This window comes from Ailuropoda melanoleuca, chromosome 2 (assembly GCF_002007445.2).
Source record: "Ailuropoda melanoleuca isolate Jingjing chromosome 2, ASM200744v2, whole genome shotgun sequence".
NCBI lineage: Eukaryota > Metazoa > Chordata > Mammalia > Carnivora > Ursidae > Ailuropoda > Ailuropoda melanoleuca.
In genome coordinates this window covers 16,370,109-16,390,787 of record NC_048219.1, presented here as the reverse complement: position 1 = coordinate 16,390,787, position 20,679 = coordinate 16,370,109, and the positions used below count along the sequence as shown (strand labels likewise).

General features: G+C 42.1%; 1 protein-coding gene across 23 annotated transcripts in view; it reads right to left on the bottom strand.

Annotated features, from left to right (window-relative positions):
• The window catches only part of MACF1 (microtubule actin crosslinking factor 1), a 332,081-nt gene that overhangs the window by 216,782 nt on the left and 94,620 nt on the right, over positions 1–20,679 (bottom strand). Inside the window, exon 1 of one of the 23 annotated variants that reach the window (XM_034649768.1) lies at positions 11,341–11,797. The exons of 20 other annotated variants lie outside the window; for them this stretch is intronic. In XM_034649768.1, the coding sequence (XP_034505659.1) occupies positions 11,341–11,449 (109 nt within the window). In that variant the 5' untranslated portion in view covers positions 11,450–11,797. Of the gene's footprint in view, positions 1–1,894; positions 2,133–7,503; positions 7,628–11,340; positions 11,798–20,679 lie in introns of those variants that run through there. 2 more of the 23 variants (XM_034649786.1, XM_034649776.1) reach the window with 2 other exon arrangements.

Below are 20,679 nucleotides of genomic sequence, written 5' to 3'. Positions count from 1 at the left end.
AAGAAATCCAAGCGCTAAGAAATTTAAGAACTTGGATAAAGTGACATAGGGACAGGTCTGTAACTTGGATTTGCTGGCCTGTAGTCTATGGTGCTTACCTTATAGAACACTCAGCTCCCCTCTTTGAGTCTGAGTTTCATCTATAACGTGAGGAGTTTGGAGTTTGGACTAGGTCAATGGTTCCCAATTACCAGTCTGTGAACTGGCCGTATCAAAATCACCTGCAGAGCTTACGCTGGGCTAAGCGCTTGAATATCATGTACTCCTCATAATGACTCTGAGTTAGGGTCTATTTAAATTTTTTTTTTTAAAAAATGAGGAAACCAAGGCACAGAAAGATAAAGCAATTCTCCCAGCTTATCTAGCTGTTACTCAGTGGTCTAGCAGGAGCCCCAAGCAGACAGGTGATGCCAAAGTCCATTCTCTTAATCGTTAGGCCACACTGGCTCACTGCCTCTGGGGGATTAAACAGGGTAGGATGAGAGAGAACGTTTTTGCCCCGAAACTTTCAATAAAGATTCTAAACTTCCTTAAACTACTCGTTGATTACGGAAAAGTGGCCCCTTTATCTCCAAGCACTTTCAGATGCAGAAGATTCTTTTCTCTAGATCTCAGGGAGGAACACTCAATGATACCAGAAAGATAAAAGGCTAGACTGCATGGCAACAACAGACTAAACCCCTCCGTGTGCCCCAAACATTATTATAATACCACCTTTGTTTCTCACAAAGCACTTAAATATCTGGCAGTACTGGCCTAGCCATCAGGAGACAGAATCAGAGCTGTAGCTCTGCTAGACCCCTTCTGAGATTTCTTCCGCTCTCTCCCCTCCATGAACAGCCAGCAATTTCAATTTTAGTGAAAACCTGCCTATTTGGCTCACCATTTTGTCCTGCTTCAGAGACTCAAGAATATAATATCAAAAGATATTTTAATTATCAAAGTCGATGATCAATCCAGGAGTTCCCAAACCAGTAAATGTTCCAAAATATCAGAAAACCTAACATAAAGCTGTCAACCTTTTCTTTTGCTAAGTAGGGATATCTAAAACCAAACTATTACCTAAGAACAATTCTTTCATAAAATAAAGGACATTTTAACATCGGGAAAGTAGGAAGGGCATCTCAGAGTAAAGAACAGGCCTTTAAATGAGTTTCCTTTTATGAAAGGCACACTACTTTCTCCTTATCATTTTCATTTTACCAAGAAATGATGAATTGATATCTCATTCCAGCACCAGTCTGTACACCCTGCAGTTTGGAAGCCAGAGAAACCTGTGGCCAAAAGCCGGGGCCACTTGCTCAAGGTCACAGAACATTATTTAAACAACTCTTGTCCTTTATCCAGGGCGATCTAAGTCACAGCCTACACAACACACCCCCTAGCCTGCAACTCTTCTTTAGGTCCCGTCCCCGACCCATCCCCAGACTATCTTGGAGCCCTCTTGCCTCCTCATTGCTGGCAGAAGAGAGTAAGTGAAAGAGGAAACCCAGGCTATGACTCCTCCCCCACCCCCACCCCGTCCCATCCAGTCCGCTCAGAGGTGGACTCCGTAACCAACCAACTTCTGCTAAAAATACACCCTGGACTCTCAGAACTATGTAACATAACTTAAAAGTGGTTTCCTGATACAGGCAAAAAGAAGCCTGAGCATGAATTCAGGCTCTATAAAAAAGTCCCACACCCAAAGCTCAGGCTCTTAACTGCCAGTCACTACAAGCTTGAGAAGTTCCCCAGGAAGTAGGGCACCCGTCTATTCCCCTGCACACTTTAACAAGCCCAAAGCTTGTAACACCTGCAAGACTTTAAAGCCCATATATTCCTATGAGTCAATGAGAGCAAGGGCTATTTGGGATCCGCAGGCCCAGACAAGGAAAAAATTTCACATACTAACCCATACAGCACATGCGGCCAACCAGGTGGGCGTTGAACTCGTGCTCATCTTGGTAACTAGGCCACATGGCACTCTTGTGTCTGCTGACCCCACCCAAAAGGAGGGTGTTCCAAAGAACCTCCAGCTAGCGGCTTGTGCACCCTCTGCAGCTCCTCAAAAAAGGCTTCGAGGTAAACAGAGACAGATAGCCAAAGGGCTATTTGATGAGCAGAGAGAGGCAGCAGAAGTACAGAGACGTGGCTCCACCCACCACTTCCTAATGACCTCCTCCTCCCCTTGAGGTCAGAGAGGAAGCTCCTCCCTAGGGCACTTCCAAAAAAACGAGGTTCGGGTCTTCAGGCAAATAGCATCCTATTCAAAAGAGGCAGCAGCTCAGTGTTTTCAGAAGAGCAGCGGCATACAGAGGTGGGAGCTTCATATGAGAAAGTCCAGCCAAGTTACTGAGTAAGCCTGAGCAGGTAGAAAGAGGCTGGTCTTTGAGTTACCCTCCATTTGCAGAGCAGACGCTTGTGACCTGGTGAATCTCAGACAGGTGCAGAAGAGCTGGTAAGGTAGAACAGCTTACCGCCAAGTCAGGAACAGTACATCCATTGCCCAACAAACTGCTCCTCTGGCTGGCCTCTTCTCGGGCAGAAGTACATATAGTGTTAACCAACTGAGAAGGTCCCACAACGCGAGAGACTATAATAGAGTGAATCCCATACACTGTCCACTGCCAACAGATTCCCAGATTCTAAATGGAGCTTCATTTTCCCACGTTTACAGCTGCCCAAAGGGAAGAATCACAGTCTCTTCGCAATGATTCCACCTACTTCACAGGTTAGCCCAGCCCCAGCCAGCCTCTCAGGTAGATTAGCAGGGCAGATTTCACTAACTTCAAAAATACTGTTTGCATGTTGCTCCATTCTTTCCCCTTATCCAGCCAGGAATGTCATCCCAAAGTCCCCTTCCTCTTCCCAGACCCTCCCACTCTGTCTTTGCAGTCAGCACACTTAACTCCACGGAGCCAGAGATCCCTTTATCCATCAGTAGAAGGCTGCTTGCTTGTTTGTCCAACTTGTTTTCTGAGTCTTGGCTAATTGTACCAGACACTGGAATGCTGAAGGAACACAATGAAGGGCTTTTTCATTCAGATGGCCCAGCCCATCTATTGCTTCTTCACACTTCTGACCCAACCAGGGGTTAGAAAAGCGGAGCCTCTGTCGATGGCAGGATAGCCACTCCGATCCCGATCCCGGCCCCACACTACTCAGAAAGGCCCCACTGCAGATAAGGGCCTAATCACTGGCCCTTTCCCTAAATAGAATGACTTCTTCAGGCTAACGCTTCTCCCAATCCTGTCCCTAAGGCAGGGGGGGAGGGGCAACACCCAGGAAAGCGAGTTTGCAGAGGTGAGCCCCAAAGACTGCAAGTGAAAAAGAGTAAATTTAAACAAGCCCTGCGACCTGCCTCAGTCCCCCGACAGCTTTCTTCACTCCCTACTGGGCATCCCTCCCACCTACAAACTGCTAGTAATCCTGTTACTACTTACTAATCGGGACTCACAGCTGACTTTATCCCTCCTCGACTAAGCTCCCAGTCACCCTGATAACCCACGACAACTCTACTCTGTTCCTCTTATTAGACTCTTTTTTTTTTTTTTAAAGATTGTATTTATTTATTTGACAGAGACAGCCAACGAGAGAGGGAACACAAGCAGGGGGAGTGGGAGAGGAAGAAGAAGCCTCCCAGCAGAGGAGCCTGACGTGGGGCTCGATCCCAGAACGCCGGGATCACGCCCTGAGCCGAAGGCAGGACGCTTTACTTAACGATCGTGCCACCCAGGCGCCCCTTATTAGACTCTTTTTAGTCAGTCTTGGACAGGAAGGGTCTCCTAGAATTTACCTTGTCCTAAGAAGAGAAATGCACAAGAAATAAGGAAGAGAGAAGAAAAAGGAATCAATGTTTCCTGATTCATATTTTAAAAAACTTTTCCTTTATCTGATTTAAATTTCTAGAGTCTTATGTCTTCTGTCTTCATATTCTGGTCTCTAACACATTTTGAATGCAGTTAATAACCTAAGCTAAAATTAATTGAGCATCTACTATAACAGTTCACAGGTAGTGTGCTAAGAACTTTAAATACAATTTCATCTAACCCCAACAATTCTCTAAAATAGGTATTATCATTTCCATTTTAGAAATGAAAATACTTTTAAAAGGCTAAATAACTTGGAGGTGCCTGAGTGGGACAGTCGGTTAAGCATCTGACTCTTGATATCAGCTTAGGTCATGATCTCAGAGTCCTGAGACTGGAGCTCCGCCTCCGGCTCCTAGCTCAGCAGGGAGTCTGCTTAAAATTCTCTCCCTGTCCCTCTGCCCCTCCCCCACCCTGCACTCACACCACTCGCTATGACTCTCTCTCTCTAAAATAAATAAATATTTTTTTAAAAGGCTACATAACTTGACCAAGATTGCGTATCCATTTGTCCAGCTCCAAAGCTACAGCTCCTGTTACACCTACTGTTTCTGAGAGGGACCTAATCCAGAATAACTACACTGCCATGGGGGAGCTGTATCTTTAAGGTGGCAGGATATTCCTGGGAAGATTAGGAAATAAAAATATTTGACTATAGCCAACTTGAGATTTAGGGTATATCCCAAATGAATATGTGGGGTTACTTCTAGAAATACTAAATAATTTCATAGTCTCTAAAAGTCCAAATAATCATCACTGGGTAAGGTTTGAAAAAAGGTAAATCAAAGCCTGCCTTCTCACTCCCCTGGCATCCAAGCGGAATCTATTTCCTGTGAAGGTACTGCAGACGAGGAAGTTGGGGGACAGCGTTAGGAATAAGGTCAGCCTACCTGCCAGGAAACACAGGCCTTCCCTCCTAGGAGGTCCTGAGCCTCAAAAGGGAAGTTGCTACTAACAGCAAGAATTTGATTAACACAGTCAGCTCTTAATTATTCAGAGGAGACCCACCTGAGCAGTGATTTACCCAGGCTATCCCCCTTCTTTTTTGCCCAACTTTTAGTCATGTCATTGGTCACTGGGTGTCCAGAAATGTAAGAGGCAGCAAAAAGTGAACCTGACTGCTACCTGCAGATATCGAAAATGTTGAATGGGAAAAAAATAGAAATAAAAAATAAAATGTTGAGTGGAAGGAAGAGATCCAAGCCAGTACTTCCACACATGGCTAGAAGTTACTGGAGAATTTACAACTATGGGCTTTCTGACAATAGCACAGAAAATCAAAGCTATACATTTATTCCTTAAATGCCAGAATCACCCACTGTTAAGGATATTAAGGACACAGAAATCTTTCCTTCTAGTGTGCAAGGCAATGATTCATAATATATCACTAACTTTTTGTATACTCCCACATTGGCTTTTTCACTTTTCATTCCCAACTGTAAAGACAAATATTTATATTTTGTCCCTGCAGCATTCAGGAAATTACTATGTTCTCAATGATATCTTTTGTGAAAAAAGTATCATGAGGATAGTAAACAATTATATAGTCCTTGGGGCGCCTGGCTGGCTTAGTCGGAAGAGCATGCGACCCTTGAACTCGGTCGTGAGTTCAAGCCCCATATTGGGTGTAGAGATTACTTAAAAATAAATAAATAAATAAACAAACCCACAATTACATAGTCCTTACCATATGCAGAATATATTCTAAAAACTAACTCAAGACAACCATGCAGTATTATTAACCCCACTTTACAGATGAGGAAGCACAAAGCCAGATAGATTGATGTCAATACACCAGCAGTGGCAGAGCTAGGACGAGAACACAGGTGGCCTGACCCAGCCTCTCAACCACAATTCCATGTCACATCCAAGCAAAGTCAGATGATCGCACTGCCAGAAGCACAGGAAATTAGAGACCTTAGTCTTTATTCTTCTCATTGAGACAGGAAATTTGAAGTGCACAGGAAGTAAGTGACCTAACATCTCATAGAGTCAGCAGCAGAACCAGAACTGGGGTGCATGGGTGGCTCAGTCGGTTAAGCGTCTGCCTTCAGCTCAGGTCATGATCTCAGGGTTCTGGGATCGAGCCCCGCATCAGGCTCCCTGCTCAATGGGGAGCCTGCTTTTCCCCTTTCCCTCTTCCTGTGCTCTCTCACTTGCACACTCTCTAATAAATAAACAGAATCTTAAAAAAAAAAAAAAAAAAAAAACGGGCTTAGAACCCAGGTCTCCTGACTCCAGGTTCAGTGGTCTTCCTACACACCACACAGATCTAGAAAAAACAGCTAAGGGAAGAAAAAGGCAAAGGCTCCACCTTAAGACAGTTAATGGTTTAGTTTTTTGAGTAAAGATATATTAGATATTTGACCATTTACTTATTTATCAAGTACCTGTTAACAACAAATTTTTAGATAAGATGAATAGAGGATGCACAGCTAATATCATAAATGGAGGAATCAACATTCAAACAACCTCAAAAAGTGACACCAAATCTCACAGGACAAAATGTAACTAGAATACCTGTCTTTTTTTTTTTTTTTAGATTTTATTTATTTATTTGACAGAGAGAGCCAGCGAGAGAGGGAACACAAGCAGGGGGAGTGGGAGAGGAAGACGCAGGCTCCCAGCGGAGAAGCCTGATGTGGGGCTTGATCCCAGAATGCTGGGATCACGCCCTGAGCTGAAGGCAGATGCTTAATGACTGCGCCAACCAGGCGCACGTAGAACACCTATGTCTTGTACTGAATGAAGTTCAAAAACACTAAAGGCACAGCAGTGTCTAGAGGGGAAATAACAGCAATGCATGTATCGGGTTTGACCATTTTATAACTGCTCTTAAGCTTAACAGTGTCACAGAGCTGCTGAAGAGAGAAAAGAGAAGAGAGAGAAGAAGAGAAGAGAGAGAAGAGAAGAGAAGAGAAGAGAAGAGAAGAGAAGAGAAGAGAAGAGAAGAGAAGAGAAGAGAAAAAAAGAAAGGGGAGGGGAGGGGAGGGAAAAGGTGATGCAATCTTAGGTTGCACTTCACCTGGTCCAGATCCAGGGATTATAGCTGGTCTTCCTAGTGGGATGTTGGAAATGGAAAGAACCTTAAGAGACTGGACTGTCCAACTCTTTTACTTTGTAGATAAAGAAAACAAGACCCTAGAGAGGGACCATCTGTCCTTTGGCAAACACGCAAAAATTCAAATGTTCTTCTCAAGGAACCATAAAGCTTTTTTCCATGTGTTATCACAATATGAGATATTAATAAACTAAAACACGGGGCAACTCTATATCATTCAATTAACCTATACTGAGCACCTACCTTAGACCACATGTCAAGCTAAGCCAAGCCCTGTAAGTATATAAATGAATAAGACAAGCTCCCTGCTACAGCTTATATCTAATGCTATCTTAATTCTTTCATTTTATTTGTTCAAATAGCATTTACTGTCAGCTATTTTGTCTCAGACACTTGAGAAACTGAGATGAGTAAGAGTCCCTGCTCTTAAAGATCTTACAGTCTAGAAGACTGTAATTAGGACAGAGAGACAAGCAGAGCAAGATGACAGTACAGGTTTGGATAAGAAGCACTACCACAGTGCTACCGGGGCACAGAAGAGGAACTCTTACTTCAGTGGAGGAAGGCTTTCCAGAGGCGCTAACTACTTACCTTGAAGGAACTATCAAGTAGTCCAGTTGAAAAGAGGGTACAGGCATTCGAGGTAGAGATCTATAAGTTTTTAAATGAGGCTGGAGTACCAGGTGCTTGTAAGGCCAAGAGAGGAAATGGAACTAGTGAAATAGGCAGGGGGAGATCATAAAAACACCTTTTTTTTTTTTTAAGTAGTCTCTACGCCAAACACGGGGTTCAAACTCATGACCCTGAGATCAAGAGTCACATGTTCTACCCACCAAGTCAGCCAGGAGCCTCATAAAAACACTTTCATGTCATGCTGAAAAGTTTGAATTTTCTTCTAAAAGCAGAGAGGAAGCACTGATGGATTTTAAGCAGGAGAGTGATACAGAGAGCTCTGCATTTTAGAAAGGTAACTCCGGCTACAGTTAGAACACAGGTGGGGATGGGGAGGAGTATGGGAGAAACTGATTATTTCAACAGCCCTAGAGAAAAAAAATGAGGATGCAAACTAAAACAGGGGGAAGTTTTTGGAATAACAGGATGTGTGAATGTAAGTGTGGACAGGGTATATCAAAAACTATTTAAAAATCTAAATACTAACTGAATGCAAAGTTCTGTCTTACAGGCGTTATATGACTTCAAACGGTCTGTGTCTTCCTGTATCTTGTTTACATCCGCTGAAGAGATGATGACTTGGGAACATGGTTGTAAAAGCCATGTACTTATGTAACCAGAGCTCACCAATGGACCCATAACATAACATTCAGGGGAAAAAAATAAGGAAAATGAAAGAATAGTGATTGGCGATTGCTTCCCCATGTTTCTGCTGTACTCCCTTCACCTCTCCACATGTATACCTGGCCTCCAAAATTTCCAAGCAAAAACAGCCTATTTAACTGTCCAAAGGGAATACTAGAATACTAAGGAGTGAGGGAATTGTATATAGTCAATGGAAAGGGAAGTGCTGACTGGCAAAGACAGCCTTCAAACCTAAGCAAGCCTGACTGACACCTAGAAGAGAAAGTAGACTTGACCTTTGACAGGCAGAATTTGGACTAATGGGCCTAAGTTGCAAAGAGGCAACTTCCAACTTAAAAAAGAATTCCCCAGTTACCAACAAAATGAATAATCCAGAGGTGGTACGTTCTCAATCAGTTTTTCAAACAAATCTTATATGCAACTCAACATATAGAACATATAAAAACAGTATTTAAAAAATAAAATGAAGGCAGTGCTTAACAGTATAAATCAATTTTATGGGTTCGAATTTATGTTACTTATTTTAAAGCTAAATGACATAACCAGTCAAGTAATTTTGATTAAAAGTAGAGATAAATTAACTACAGTTATATCAGCTTCAGCATCCAGTCTATTTCTTTCTTTTTTTTTTTTTAAGATTTTTATTTATTTATTCGACAGAGATAGAGACAGCCAGCAAGAGAGAGAACACAAACAGGTGGAGTGGGAGAGGAAGAAGCAGGCTCCCAGCAGAGGAGCCTGATGTGGGGCTCGATCCCAGAACGCCGGGATCACGCCCTGAGCAGAAGGCAGATGCTTAACGACTGAGCCACACAGGCGCCCCAGCATCCAGTCTATTTCTATGCCCCACTTTATCACAGTGAACCCTTTTTAAAAACTGGTTCATACAAATAGCAACAAACAGTAATAGTTTCACAGTGTGCCTGGTAATCTCAGGATATTATTCAAATAAACTGATACAAGAGGCTGAAAGAATAGCAGAAATATTTGCTTCAAAGTCAACTACCTTGGATGTCTAAAATTGTGTAGATTCTTTATAATATGTAAATATGACTAGAAATGTGGGACAAGAAGCGCATAATCTTTTAGTACACACTCAGCCAATATTACGGTGTCATCACCTGGCAATGTGTTACCCACTCACTGTTATGGACTCAGCACATGAGCCCACACAACTGAGCCTTGCCTAGAATTTACCAGGCACAGGACCTATGTTCTGCAGTATGTCCTGCAACAGGGAAATGCCTCCAATCAAAAAATAAAGGCCAGATGAAAAGATACAAACTTCACTTTAATAAACTATACATTTATAAGCAGTTTAAATATATACTTAGAGATAATGGAAAAACTTTATTCTGGTGACGTCCAATTGGCAGGTAGTACATTAGAGCATACGCGTTATTTTTAAATACATTTTAGATAAAATACACCTCAAAACTGAAATTAAAATAAATGGGTACAGGATCTCTTAAGCACTTCTACAGAAGTTTTGGTATCCGTAATCTCCAATTATAAAACCCCCGCTTCGACTGTACGGATAAAGTGAACACAGCACCTTGCCAATTAACTATTAGGTACTAGAACGAAAATTGTTTCATAGAAATAAAAAGATTTTACAATTTATTTTTCTTTTTATTTCAATGCATTTTATGGCTGTTCATGAAATTCATTTTCTAAAACATAAAAAAGAAGCGCTTAAAAGATAGGGCTCTGACTCCTAAGTATCATAGAAAATCCTATAGTGAAGTTAAACTTTTAAAATATTAATCAATTAGTGTTTTAGAAATGTCATTACCACAGTGCACAGGGAAGGAAAGGAGTGGCCTCCACCTTGATGGTATTTACTTTCTCATTGCATATGAAATAGAATATACCAGCAAATAATTCATGCCTGCCTATTCCCTTCTTTCTAAGTTCCAGTACAGGCTTACATTTCAGGAATCACTTTGGGCTACCTCTTTAAACACACCACCATACAAGCAAACATATTTCTAAATGTCTGTTTTTGCTGATACAGACACATGCGGGGATCTGAATATTTAGTCCAAAGTTTTTCTGGGACTTACTGGAAAGGACACTGGGGAATGACTGATTCTAATTCTAATTTTGTCAAGCATGCATGAACTTTTAATAGAAAGAGAAGTAATAAGTCATCAAATCTGCATCTTAACTTTTAAGATACAAAGTAACAAGTATCTTAATACATTGGCTTGAAGGTAATAGGCGAGTCACAATGACAGTGCTGAAGGCATGGAGATCCGAGGGTGGATTCCAGGAAAAGTTAGACTTTATTCATCCTCAACCATGGAGATTTAGAATCAGCTAAACGTGAGGCTGATTCCTGCACTGGGCTTTTAGAAATCAAAGGAATATAATGTAACTAATAGCAAATATGAGAAGAAAGAGGGGTCTGCTACCATTTATTTTATTTTATTTTTTTGAAGTATCAGGGCCTGACTCCCTGGGGAAAAGAACAGTTAACTTCCATGCATTGAACAGGGTGACTTCGATAAACAAGTAAATTGCATGGCTGCCTGAGAGAAAAGGAACAATTTTAATCATATCAAAGAGAACAGGGCCACCTTGGCAGGGACACCACTCACCCCTTCCTCTCACTGGCCTTTCTTCCTCTGCCTTTTCTCACCCAAAAATACACCAAATTCAGAAACTTCTCTAATCCCACAAGTTTTCTCATATCTCTACGTAGAGGAGGGTGATAGAATTACTCTCTGTTTTTGGTTAAAAACAAAGATCCAGAATCCACTTTGAGATTGTGAGGAAGTAGGGAAAGGAAGAGCTTGGTTCTCGGTGGAAGGACCCAAGTCAGCACAGTCGCTGATTCTCTCAGCTTGGGGCCCAGACATCGCCTCATCAAACCAGCACCCTTTAACAGACGGCCCCATAGAATGGGGACGAGTCCGCGTGTCACACTGGTCCCGGGGCAGCCCAGTTTCCTCAGCAGACCCACACACACACTAAGGTCTGACAGCACCCCAACTGAAAAGAGGTACTGGCCCTTTAAGGAAAGCCACTGGGAAGCCCTCCGTCATCGAACCCCACCCTCAGAAGCCCCACGGTCGACTTAAAGAATAACTCCTGTGCAAAAGTTACCTGCTCTGCCTCTGGCACATCTCTTCCAGTACAGAACACCGGCAATTCCAAGAACGTGGGTCAAAATAAAGATGGTTGACGGCAAATAAGATGAATCTAAGAGAGGCATTTCCAGGCCCGTCCTTCCTCCTTCCCTGAGTTTAGCCACAAGCCCGCAGCTCAGCGCGGGCCTCTGAATGCCTTTCTCCTGAGGTTACTGCTGTCCTGAACTATCAGCACAGAGGCGGCGGCCGCAGTACACTGTTGTCAGAAACTTCCTGGCGGCTTCTCCTCCATCTCGCCTCTGTCTTTCAGCAGGCAGTACTAGATGGGGCTAAAACTGTACAGCGTATCTCAGACAAAGCCCAGGAAACAACTGGCCAGAGGGGGAGGGGAAAGGCAAGGAGGAACCAGGAGAGAGAAGGAGCGCCTAAGCTAGTGCTGAGCTGACTCAAATTCTATCTTTGGCATCCTCTGTTCAGCTTAAACAAACAAACCTCAGACCCCTCTACAAGAAGGGAGGGTGTCAGAAGACGTCACACTCTTAACTTTCCATTCCCAGCCAGGCTGGAACACCAGACTTCAGGACGAAGCCAAAAGGAAAGAACCACAGAATTACTAGGGAATCACTTGCGGAGACGAGGTGAAGTACACAGGATGTATTTTAAGTATCCATGAGGACCCCGGCCAGTCGGAGGGCAACCTTCCACACCCATGGCCTAGGAGGAGGAGGCGAGGGACCCGAACATCATCACAGAAAGGATCACATATACAACAAGCTTCATGAGACAGATCTGACATCGTGTGATGAAGATGAAGAAGGAGGACAAAAAACCAGTGTGTTTCCAGAGCTGGAAAAGCCACCATTAGCTGCCCAAGTGGATATGCGGATGCTCGGTGACAGCAGAAAACAATGCCTTCCACAAAACTAAGACCTGCTTACAAATGAAAACTTGATACAGAGGCTGTAGCAGCAACTGAAAACACCTTACCGCTACATATCTAGTAGAATGACCAAAATTTAAAAGATCGATATTATCAAGTCTTGGCAAGGACGTGAAGCAACTGTAACGCTCATACACTGTTGGTGGGGGGATATATTGGCACAATGGCTCTAGTTTGGCAATTTCTTATGAAGTTAAGTCTACACATACCAAACGACCAAGCAGTATCATTCCCAGGATTTACCCAAGAAAAGTGAAAATATGTGTCCACACAAAGACCTGTACGTGAAAGATAATAGCAGCTTTATTCAAAATAATGAAAATCTGGAAACAGCCCAAAATCCATCAACTGGTGGACTAACGAACAAATCATGGTGCATCCATGCAATGGGCTACAACACAGCAATAAAAAAGGCACAAACTGGGGCGCCTGGGTGGCACAGCGGTTAAGCGTCTGCCTTCAGCTCAGGGCGTGATCCTGGCGTTCTGGGATCGAGCCCCACATCAGGCTCTTCTGCTGTGAGCCTGCTTCTTCCTCTCCCACTCCCCCTGCTTGTGTTGCCTCTCTAGCTGGCTGTCTCTATCTCTGTCAAATAAATAAAAAAATCTTTAAAAAAAAAAAAAGGCACAAACTACAACAGCATGGATCCATCTCAAAAGCATTACACTACATGAAAGAAGCCAAACACAAAAGACTACATACCGTATGGTTCCATCCATATGACATTCTAGAAAAGCAAAACTACAGGGACAGAAACCAGGTAACTGGTTGCTGAGGCCTGGGGGTGAGAGAAGGAACTGACTACAAAAAAACACAAGGGAACTTTTGTGGTGATGGTTCCATAACTGTATACATTTGTTAGAACTCACTGGATTGTACACCCAAAAGGGTGAGTTTTGCTGTATGTAAATTATACTTCAATAAACCTAACATGCTGGAAGACTGGAAAGAAGCTCGCCCAGCCTGAGTTGAATATGCAAAGGCCTCACGGTACCCCTGCTCCTCTTTTCATCTACTTTTCTCTGAAGAGATATTTTATAAAATGAAGTGTGGACACACAACGTAACACAGAAGACCCAACAGTCAGGAGCACACCTAACATCCTCTATAACACCGTTCACTCCGGGAATAGTTATAGCTTCTCTTGCTAACTAGCTGTTTATTTATTCCTATGGTGCCTTTTACACTATGGTATGTAAATATACTATATTCTCTCACAAATAAGCTTTAAAAATGCAAATTGCCTTAATACCTGTAAAGTTACCTTTATTTATTTTATTTATTTTTTTAGAGGGGGGAAGTGCAGAGAGAGTCTTAAGCAGGGGCTCAACGCCTAGTGCAGAGCCCAACGCCAGGCTCAATCTCACAAACCTGAGATCATGACATAAACTGAAATCAAGAGTCACACAAATACAGTGGAGAATACTAAAAGAGATGAAGAGGAGATGGGAGTGCCAGTGGGGTCAAGTTTCCAGTTTTATGTATAAGATGTTCAGGGAAGCCTTCTCTAACAACATGGCATTTAAACAGACACCTAAAGAATATGAACAAATAAATCATATAGCTATCTAGAGAAAAGATGAGCCAAATTTTTAAAGAAGCAAGTGCAAAGATCCTGAGGCAGAAGTAGGTTTGGTACATTCAGGGAACATGGAGAAAACTATATTGGTTGGAGCTTACAAAGAGAAGGGGAGAGTATCAAGAGATGAACCAAGGGAGGTTATCAGATCACCTGTGACTGTATAGGCCATTTGTAAAGACTATGGCTTTTATTCTAAGTGAAGCAGGAAATCTTTGGAAAGTTTTGTGTGAGAGAGTGACATGATTTAACTTAGGGCCTTAAAAGAATCCCCTTGTTACTGTATTAAGAACAGACTACTGAGAGGCAAGAATGGGACCAGGGCCACTAGTTAAAATGCCATTCCAATAATCCAAGTGAGAACTGGTGGCCGAGAAACAATAGCTGGAACCAGAGTGTTGTTAGAGCTGGTGAGATGTGGTCATATTCTGGATAAATTAGAAAGTCATCAGGATTTGCTCATAGACTAGATGTGGGGTGAGGACAGAAAGGATAGGGTCATGGCTCCAAGAGTTTTGGCCTGAGCAACTGAATGAACAGAACCACTACTTCTGAGATGGGAAAGACTGCCAGAGAAGCAGAGGGTTTGGGGCTCATTGGTGGTTGTAGCTGTTCTTTTGGGGGTGGGGTAGGAATTCCCTTTTGGATACAGGTTTGAAATGCCTAGTAGATATACCAGTGGCACTCTGAATATGCAACTGAATATATGGATCTAAAGTTCCAGGAGAGACCCAGGAATAGTTTTAAAGCCAGGAAACTGGGTGAGATCACTTGGGGAGTGAACAGAGAGACAGAAGAGACCAAGTTCACGGGCTAAGCACTGGAAAACCTGTAACATTATATAGGGAAGAGGAAGAACCACCAGAAGAGAGGCCAGTGGATTAGGAAAACCAAAAAGAGCATGATGCCCCAGAAGCCAGGGGAAGGAAGTGTTTTAAGAAGTAGTAATTATGGGTGGCTGGCTGGTTCAGTTGTTGGAGAATGCGACTCTTGAGCTCAGGGTTGTAGGTTCAAGCCCCACGTAGAATGAAGAGATACCTTAAAAATAAAATCTTGGGGGAAAAAAAAAGGAGTAATTAACCATGCCAATGCTCTTAGTGTGTCATGATGAGGACTGAAAATGGACCGCTGAATTCAGTGATGTGGAGGTTGCTGGTGACTTTAATAAGGGCAGTTTTGATGCCAGAAAAAGCCTGACTGGAGTGATCAAGAGAGAATGGGATTTACAGGGATATGATGAACAGCATGGCGACCAGAGTTAAAAATTTAAAATGGACTGCATACGTGAAAGTTGTTAAGAGAGTATATCTTAGAAGTGCTCATTACAACAAAGAAAAAAAAAACCTTTTGTTAACTATATAAGGTGACAGATGTTAATCAGACTTACTGTAGTATTCATCACGTAATATATGCAAATATCAAATTATTATGCTGTGCGCTTGAAACTAATATAATGTGTCATCTATACCTCAATTAAAAAATAACTTTTAGGGACGCCTGAATGGCTCAGCCACTTAAACGTCTGCCTTTGGCTGGGGTCATGATTCCAGGGTCCTGGGATCAAGTCCCACATCAGACTCCTTGCTCAGCGGGGAGTCTGTTTCTCCCTCTGCCTGCCCGCTCCGCTCCCCCTGCTTGTGCTCTCTCTGACAAATAAATAAATAAAATCTTAAAAAAAAAAAAACTTTTAAAAGTTAAATGTAGGGGCGCCTGGGTGGCACAGCGGTTAAGCATCTGCCTTCGGCTCAGGGCATGATCCCGGCATTCTGGGAACGAGCCCCACATCAGGCTCCTCCGCTATGAGCCTGCTTCTTCTCTCCCACTCCCCCTGCTTGTTTCCCTCTCTCGCTGACTGTCTCTATCTCTGTCAAATAAATAAATAAAATCTTTAAAAAAAAAAAAGTTAAATATAAAAAAGAGAGAATGGGAAAAGAATTACTGTCAACAAAATAAAAACGACTCAAGGAATTTTGCTGTAAAACAAAAGCAGGGAGAGGGATGTAGAGTCAAGAGAGCTTTTCTTGACACGTGAAATGTATTTCAGTGTTTGCTGAAAGGAATAAATGCAACAGAAGGAAAATGGATAGCGCAATCCAGGGGAGACTAAGCCGGAGCTCCCTCTGGAGCAGGGCTCTCTTGTGAAACAGAACATTTCATTCATTGAATTTAAAAACACAGAGCATCATGCTAGACACAGTGGACACAAAGGTGATGATGATGACACACCCCTTACTGAGGAGAAGTCTTGGAGCTGTGATAGCCAAAGAAGATGAACTTGTTTGGAAGGGCATTTATTATAATATACTATACCAATACTACAATATAGTAACATTTATTGAGTGGCTATTAGAAAGCACCTTCACATCTGTAACTTCATTTAATCCTGGTAATATTATTAGGATTAGTTAATATTATTATATATTATTAATTAACATTACAAATGGGGATATTTTACAAATCAAGAACTCAGGGCTTGTAACATTGTATGTCACCTGGAACTCAAATTTTTTAAAAAATTTTATTATAAATAAAAAATAATTTTTAAAAAGAACTTGAGGCTCAGAAAATTCAAGTTATTTTGTCCAAAGTCACAAAGTAAGATGATACACTGACATCTGAACTTTTATCTGTCTGATTTTAAATCAATGTATTTTATCACACTGTCTCCCTTTGCTAAAACCTTCTGGCAAACTAAGTACACTAACTTGCAGTTAAACAATTCAAATATTTATATGTTTGGAATACTTCCTCTTTACAAGACAGTCTGGACACAGCCCTGCCCGCCCAGAAGGGAAGAATCTCAACTTCGACACGAACATCACAGTGCCAGTGCTGTCTCTATCACCCACTGTACAATTTTCTTTTTGTAACTTATAAGTATCTTCACCATATTTTCATTTCCCAAAGTGAAAGCCATGCCTCTGCCTTATTCTAGTACTTACTACCAGAAGCCACTGCAAAACAGTCTTAATTAGAAAATCATATACCATGCTTGTGCCATTCAAAAATACCAAGGAAATCTGAAGAAAAAAATCCAAAGCACTCAAATGTCAAGACATTTGAACCCACTGTTATTATTAGAGAAGACAATGAAAGGTATCCAAAGTCATTCACTCCTCATAAGATGGTACGCTATACCTTGGAGACACCATTTGTCTACATACGACAGGTAAAAAGTTTGTTTCCAGCCTTTGTGTGTATGTTTGTCTGAAGGAAGAAAGAAGAGGAGGACTGCCTTTGTGAAAATAAAATAAATTTTTCACTTAGCAAAACTAAGATGGATCTGTGTGCTGTCATTTATAGGAAGTGGTTAGTGGCTGGCAGGAGGGAGTGACTGGGGTTTTTTTTTTTTTAAGAGCATTTATTATACAAAGAACGGGCCACTTAAAGTCATATTTAGCACCCCGCAGGATATCCCTTCCATATAGCCAATGGGCAGGGCCCCAAACCACCAAAGCAGCCCTGTAAATGCAAGACTCTAAACTTCATTAAAGATTTTAGACCTGCTTCTCTTTAGGATTACTTCACTCACAAGAATTTAGAATGATCACCCACAACCGTTACCCACAAGAAATGTCAAAACAAGGCAACACCCCAGAATCACTTTCATGTCTTTGACGAGATGAAAGCAAGCTCGAGATGAAAACAAGCTCGTGAGAAGGGGCACTGTAACTGTTACTCACATTGCCGTGGAGTTAGACCTGGTCTCAAAATAACTGACATCCATGGCTTCTTAACTTGAGCAGACGTAGACTAAAAATTTAGGACCCATCTAAAGGGCCAAAATCTGGAAAAATAATGCTTACAAAGAGAAGACTTTTTTCACACAACAAATACACCTGAGATTAAAAATTTGGTAGAGAATAGGGGTCCCTGAGTGGCTCAATCAGTTAAGTGTCTGAATCTTGGTTTCAGCTCAAGTCATGATCTCAGGGTCGTGGACCCTGCTTAAGATTCTCTCTCTGAGGCGCCTGGGTGGCTCAGTCAGTTGGGCATCTGCCTTCAGCCCAGGTCATGATCCTGGAATCCCAGGATCGAGTCCCTCGTCAGGTTCTCTGCTCAGTGGGGAGTCTCCTTCTCTCTCTCCTTTTGTGCCTGGCCCCCCAGCTCATGTTCTCTCTCGCTCTCTCTCTCTCAAATAAACAAATGAAATCTTATAGAAAAAAAAAAAGATTCTCTCTCCCTCTCCTTCCGCCCCCCCCCAACTCTCTCCCCACTTGCAGGCACACATGCTCTCTCTCCTAAAAAAAAAAAAAAAAAAAAAAAAATTTAAAAAAAAAATTTTTTTTTTTTTTTTTGGTAGAGACTAGCATATGGCTGATAGCATTGGAAACCTTGGGCTTCTGGGAACGGCAGGATCCAGGCATCAAAGCCTGGCCCTGAGCTCTGGTCATCCGTCTCCTCCCATAAGTCCAGTAGGCATCCAACTACAGATAGGCAGGGGATGTGTGTGCTTCCTAGGAGCTAATTAGGAGACACTATGACTCCTGTCTCTAATGTTTAGCAATGTGGGATTGTGACAACAATCAACATGCAAAGGCCCAGAACACCTAAAAAAAATACTCTACCTACCCAAGAGTCACTGAAAACAATAATGTTAGAAAAACCTTCCAAATGTCTTGCTCGGTAACTACAAGGTCAGTCTGAAGCCACACTGCCTAGGTTCAAATCCAGGCTCTACTATATATGTCATTAGCACCTCTGCACAAATTATTTAATTAACTTCATAGAGCCTCAATTTCCTCATCTGTAAAATGATGACACTAATAGTACCTGTCTCATAGAGCTGAAGTGAGGATTAAATATGTCAATGCGTTTAGGGTGCCTATATAGTGCCTGGCATACAATATGTGCTCAATAATTATTGGCCACTATTATTATTTGGAGGAGCAGCATACAAACCACATCTGACCACAAAGACTGAATACTGCTCAGACTGTACAAAACCTTAATAAATTGATAATTTACCTAATTTTCCTAATCCCAGTCTTCAACCTGCCAATCCTGTCCACATTCACTGTGAGATAATCTCCCTGACACATGCATAATGAGTATATCCTAACGCTCAATGAAGGTTCATTTGTAATTTCATTCTAAAACTTCCAGTTCCCTACTGTCAGCAAATTAAATCCAAAACTCTCTGGCTTTACAATATTTTCCTCACTTCTCTGGAATGCATTTCCTTCCCATTTCTACAAGTCAAAATCCCATTTGAATGGACCAGCTTAAAGTCAATGCTTCCACAGAATTTTCCCTGGTGACTCCTTCCATCCCAGTTAGAAGTAAACTACTCCCTCTCTTGAGATTATATCATACTGTATACATGTGCTTATTTTTACTCTCTCACTAAAGTTTCTGAAGCTAGATGAATTCTGGTCTCCTATATGAAATCTCATCACTAAACAACTATTTGTGTAATAACTGAATGAATTAATTAATGAACAAGAGGGTCCAAAGAGCACTGTGAGAGCCAGGGGCATAAGTGTGGAACATACTAGAAAGAGCTAAACAAGGTCCCATAAACCATGAGATTCACAAAATTTAAGCATTTCTTGGGAATGCATCTATTTTGACTGCAAAAATATTCAACAGAGAGCAAATGCCTGGAAAACTATTCATCTTATGGCAGGAATAACCCAATACGCTCCTCTAGATAGGCCCAGCAGATAACACACAATAATAAAGGAGCTGAACCACTTTAAAGGGTGGAATTCCAAATCCACCTGGGAGTTTAAGGAAAAAAGTGACTCCAAGAACATGGTGTAAGTTTTGCTTTTTCTTAAAGCTGGCAAGAAATCAATTAACTGATTCAGAAATTTCACTTCTAGAAATCTCTCCAGATATGGATTCTGCTCAGTATCCAAACTCTGCGTGGCCTTGTTGTCTAGCTTAGCAATTTAGGCACTTATCCTTAAAAATGAGAAAGAAAAAGGAAAGGAAAGGAAAAAAGGAAAGATGGACAGTAAAATGGGAGATGCTCTGTGGTAGCACCTAGAAAACTTATTCTTTATTTTACTTTATTTTTTAAACGAAGGACAGGGGCACCTGGGTGGTGCAGTCATTAAGCGTCTGCCTTCAGCTCAGGGTGTGATCCCAGCATTCTGGGATCGAGCCCCACATCAGGCTTCTCCGCTAGGAGCCTGCTTCTTCCTCTCCCACTCCTCCTGCTTGTGTTCCCTCTCTTGCTGGCTGTCTCTGTCAAACAAATAAATAAATAAAATCTTTTAAAAAAAAAATAAACGAAGGACAGAACTGGCCACCTGGGTGGCAGAGTCGGTTGACTGCCTAACACTTATTTGGGTGAGGTCATGATCTCTGGGTCCTGGGACGGGGCCCTACATCGGGCTCTGTGCACAGCAGGGAGTCTGCTTGAGATTCTCTCTCCTTCTGCCCTGCCTGTTCATTCTCTCTCTCTCTCTAATCAATCAATTAATCAATCTTTTTTAGGGGTGCCTGGGTGGCTCAGTTGGTTGGGTGTCTGCCTTCAGCTCAGGTCATGCTCTCAGGGTCCTGGGATCAAGCCCTACATCAGGCTCTCTGCTCGGCAGGGAGTGTGCTTCTCCCTCTCACTCTCCCTCTGTGCATGCGCTCTCTCAAATAAATTAATAAAATCTTTAAAAATAAATAAATCTTTTTTTTTAAATGGAGGACAGAAGGCAGTGGCCCACCATTTTTAAAGATTTTATTTTTAAGTAACCTCTACAGCCAACATGGGGCTGGAACTTAGCACCACCAACATCAAGAGGCACACGCTCTACTGACGGAGCCAGCCAGGCAACCCTAGGAAACTCATTCTTTTTTTTTTTTTTTAAGATTTTATTTATTTATTTGACACA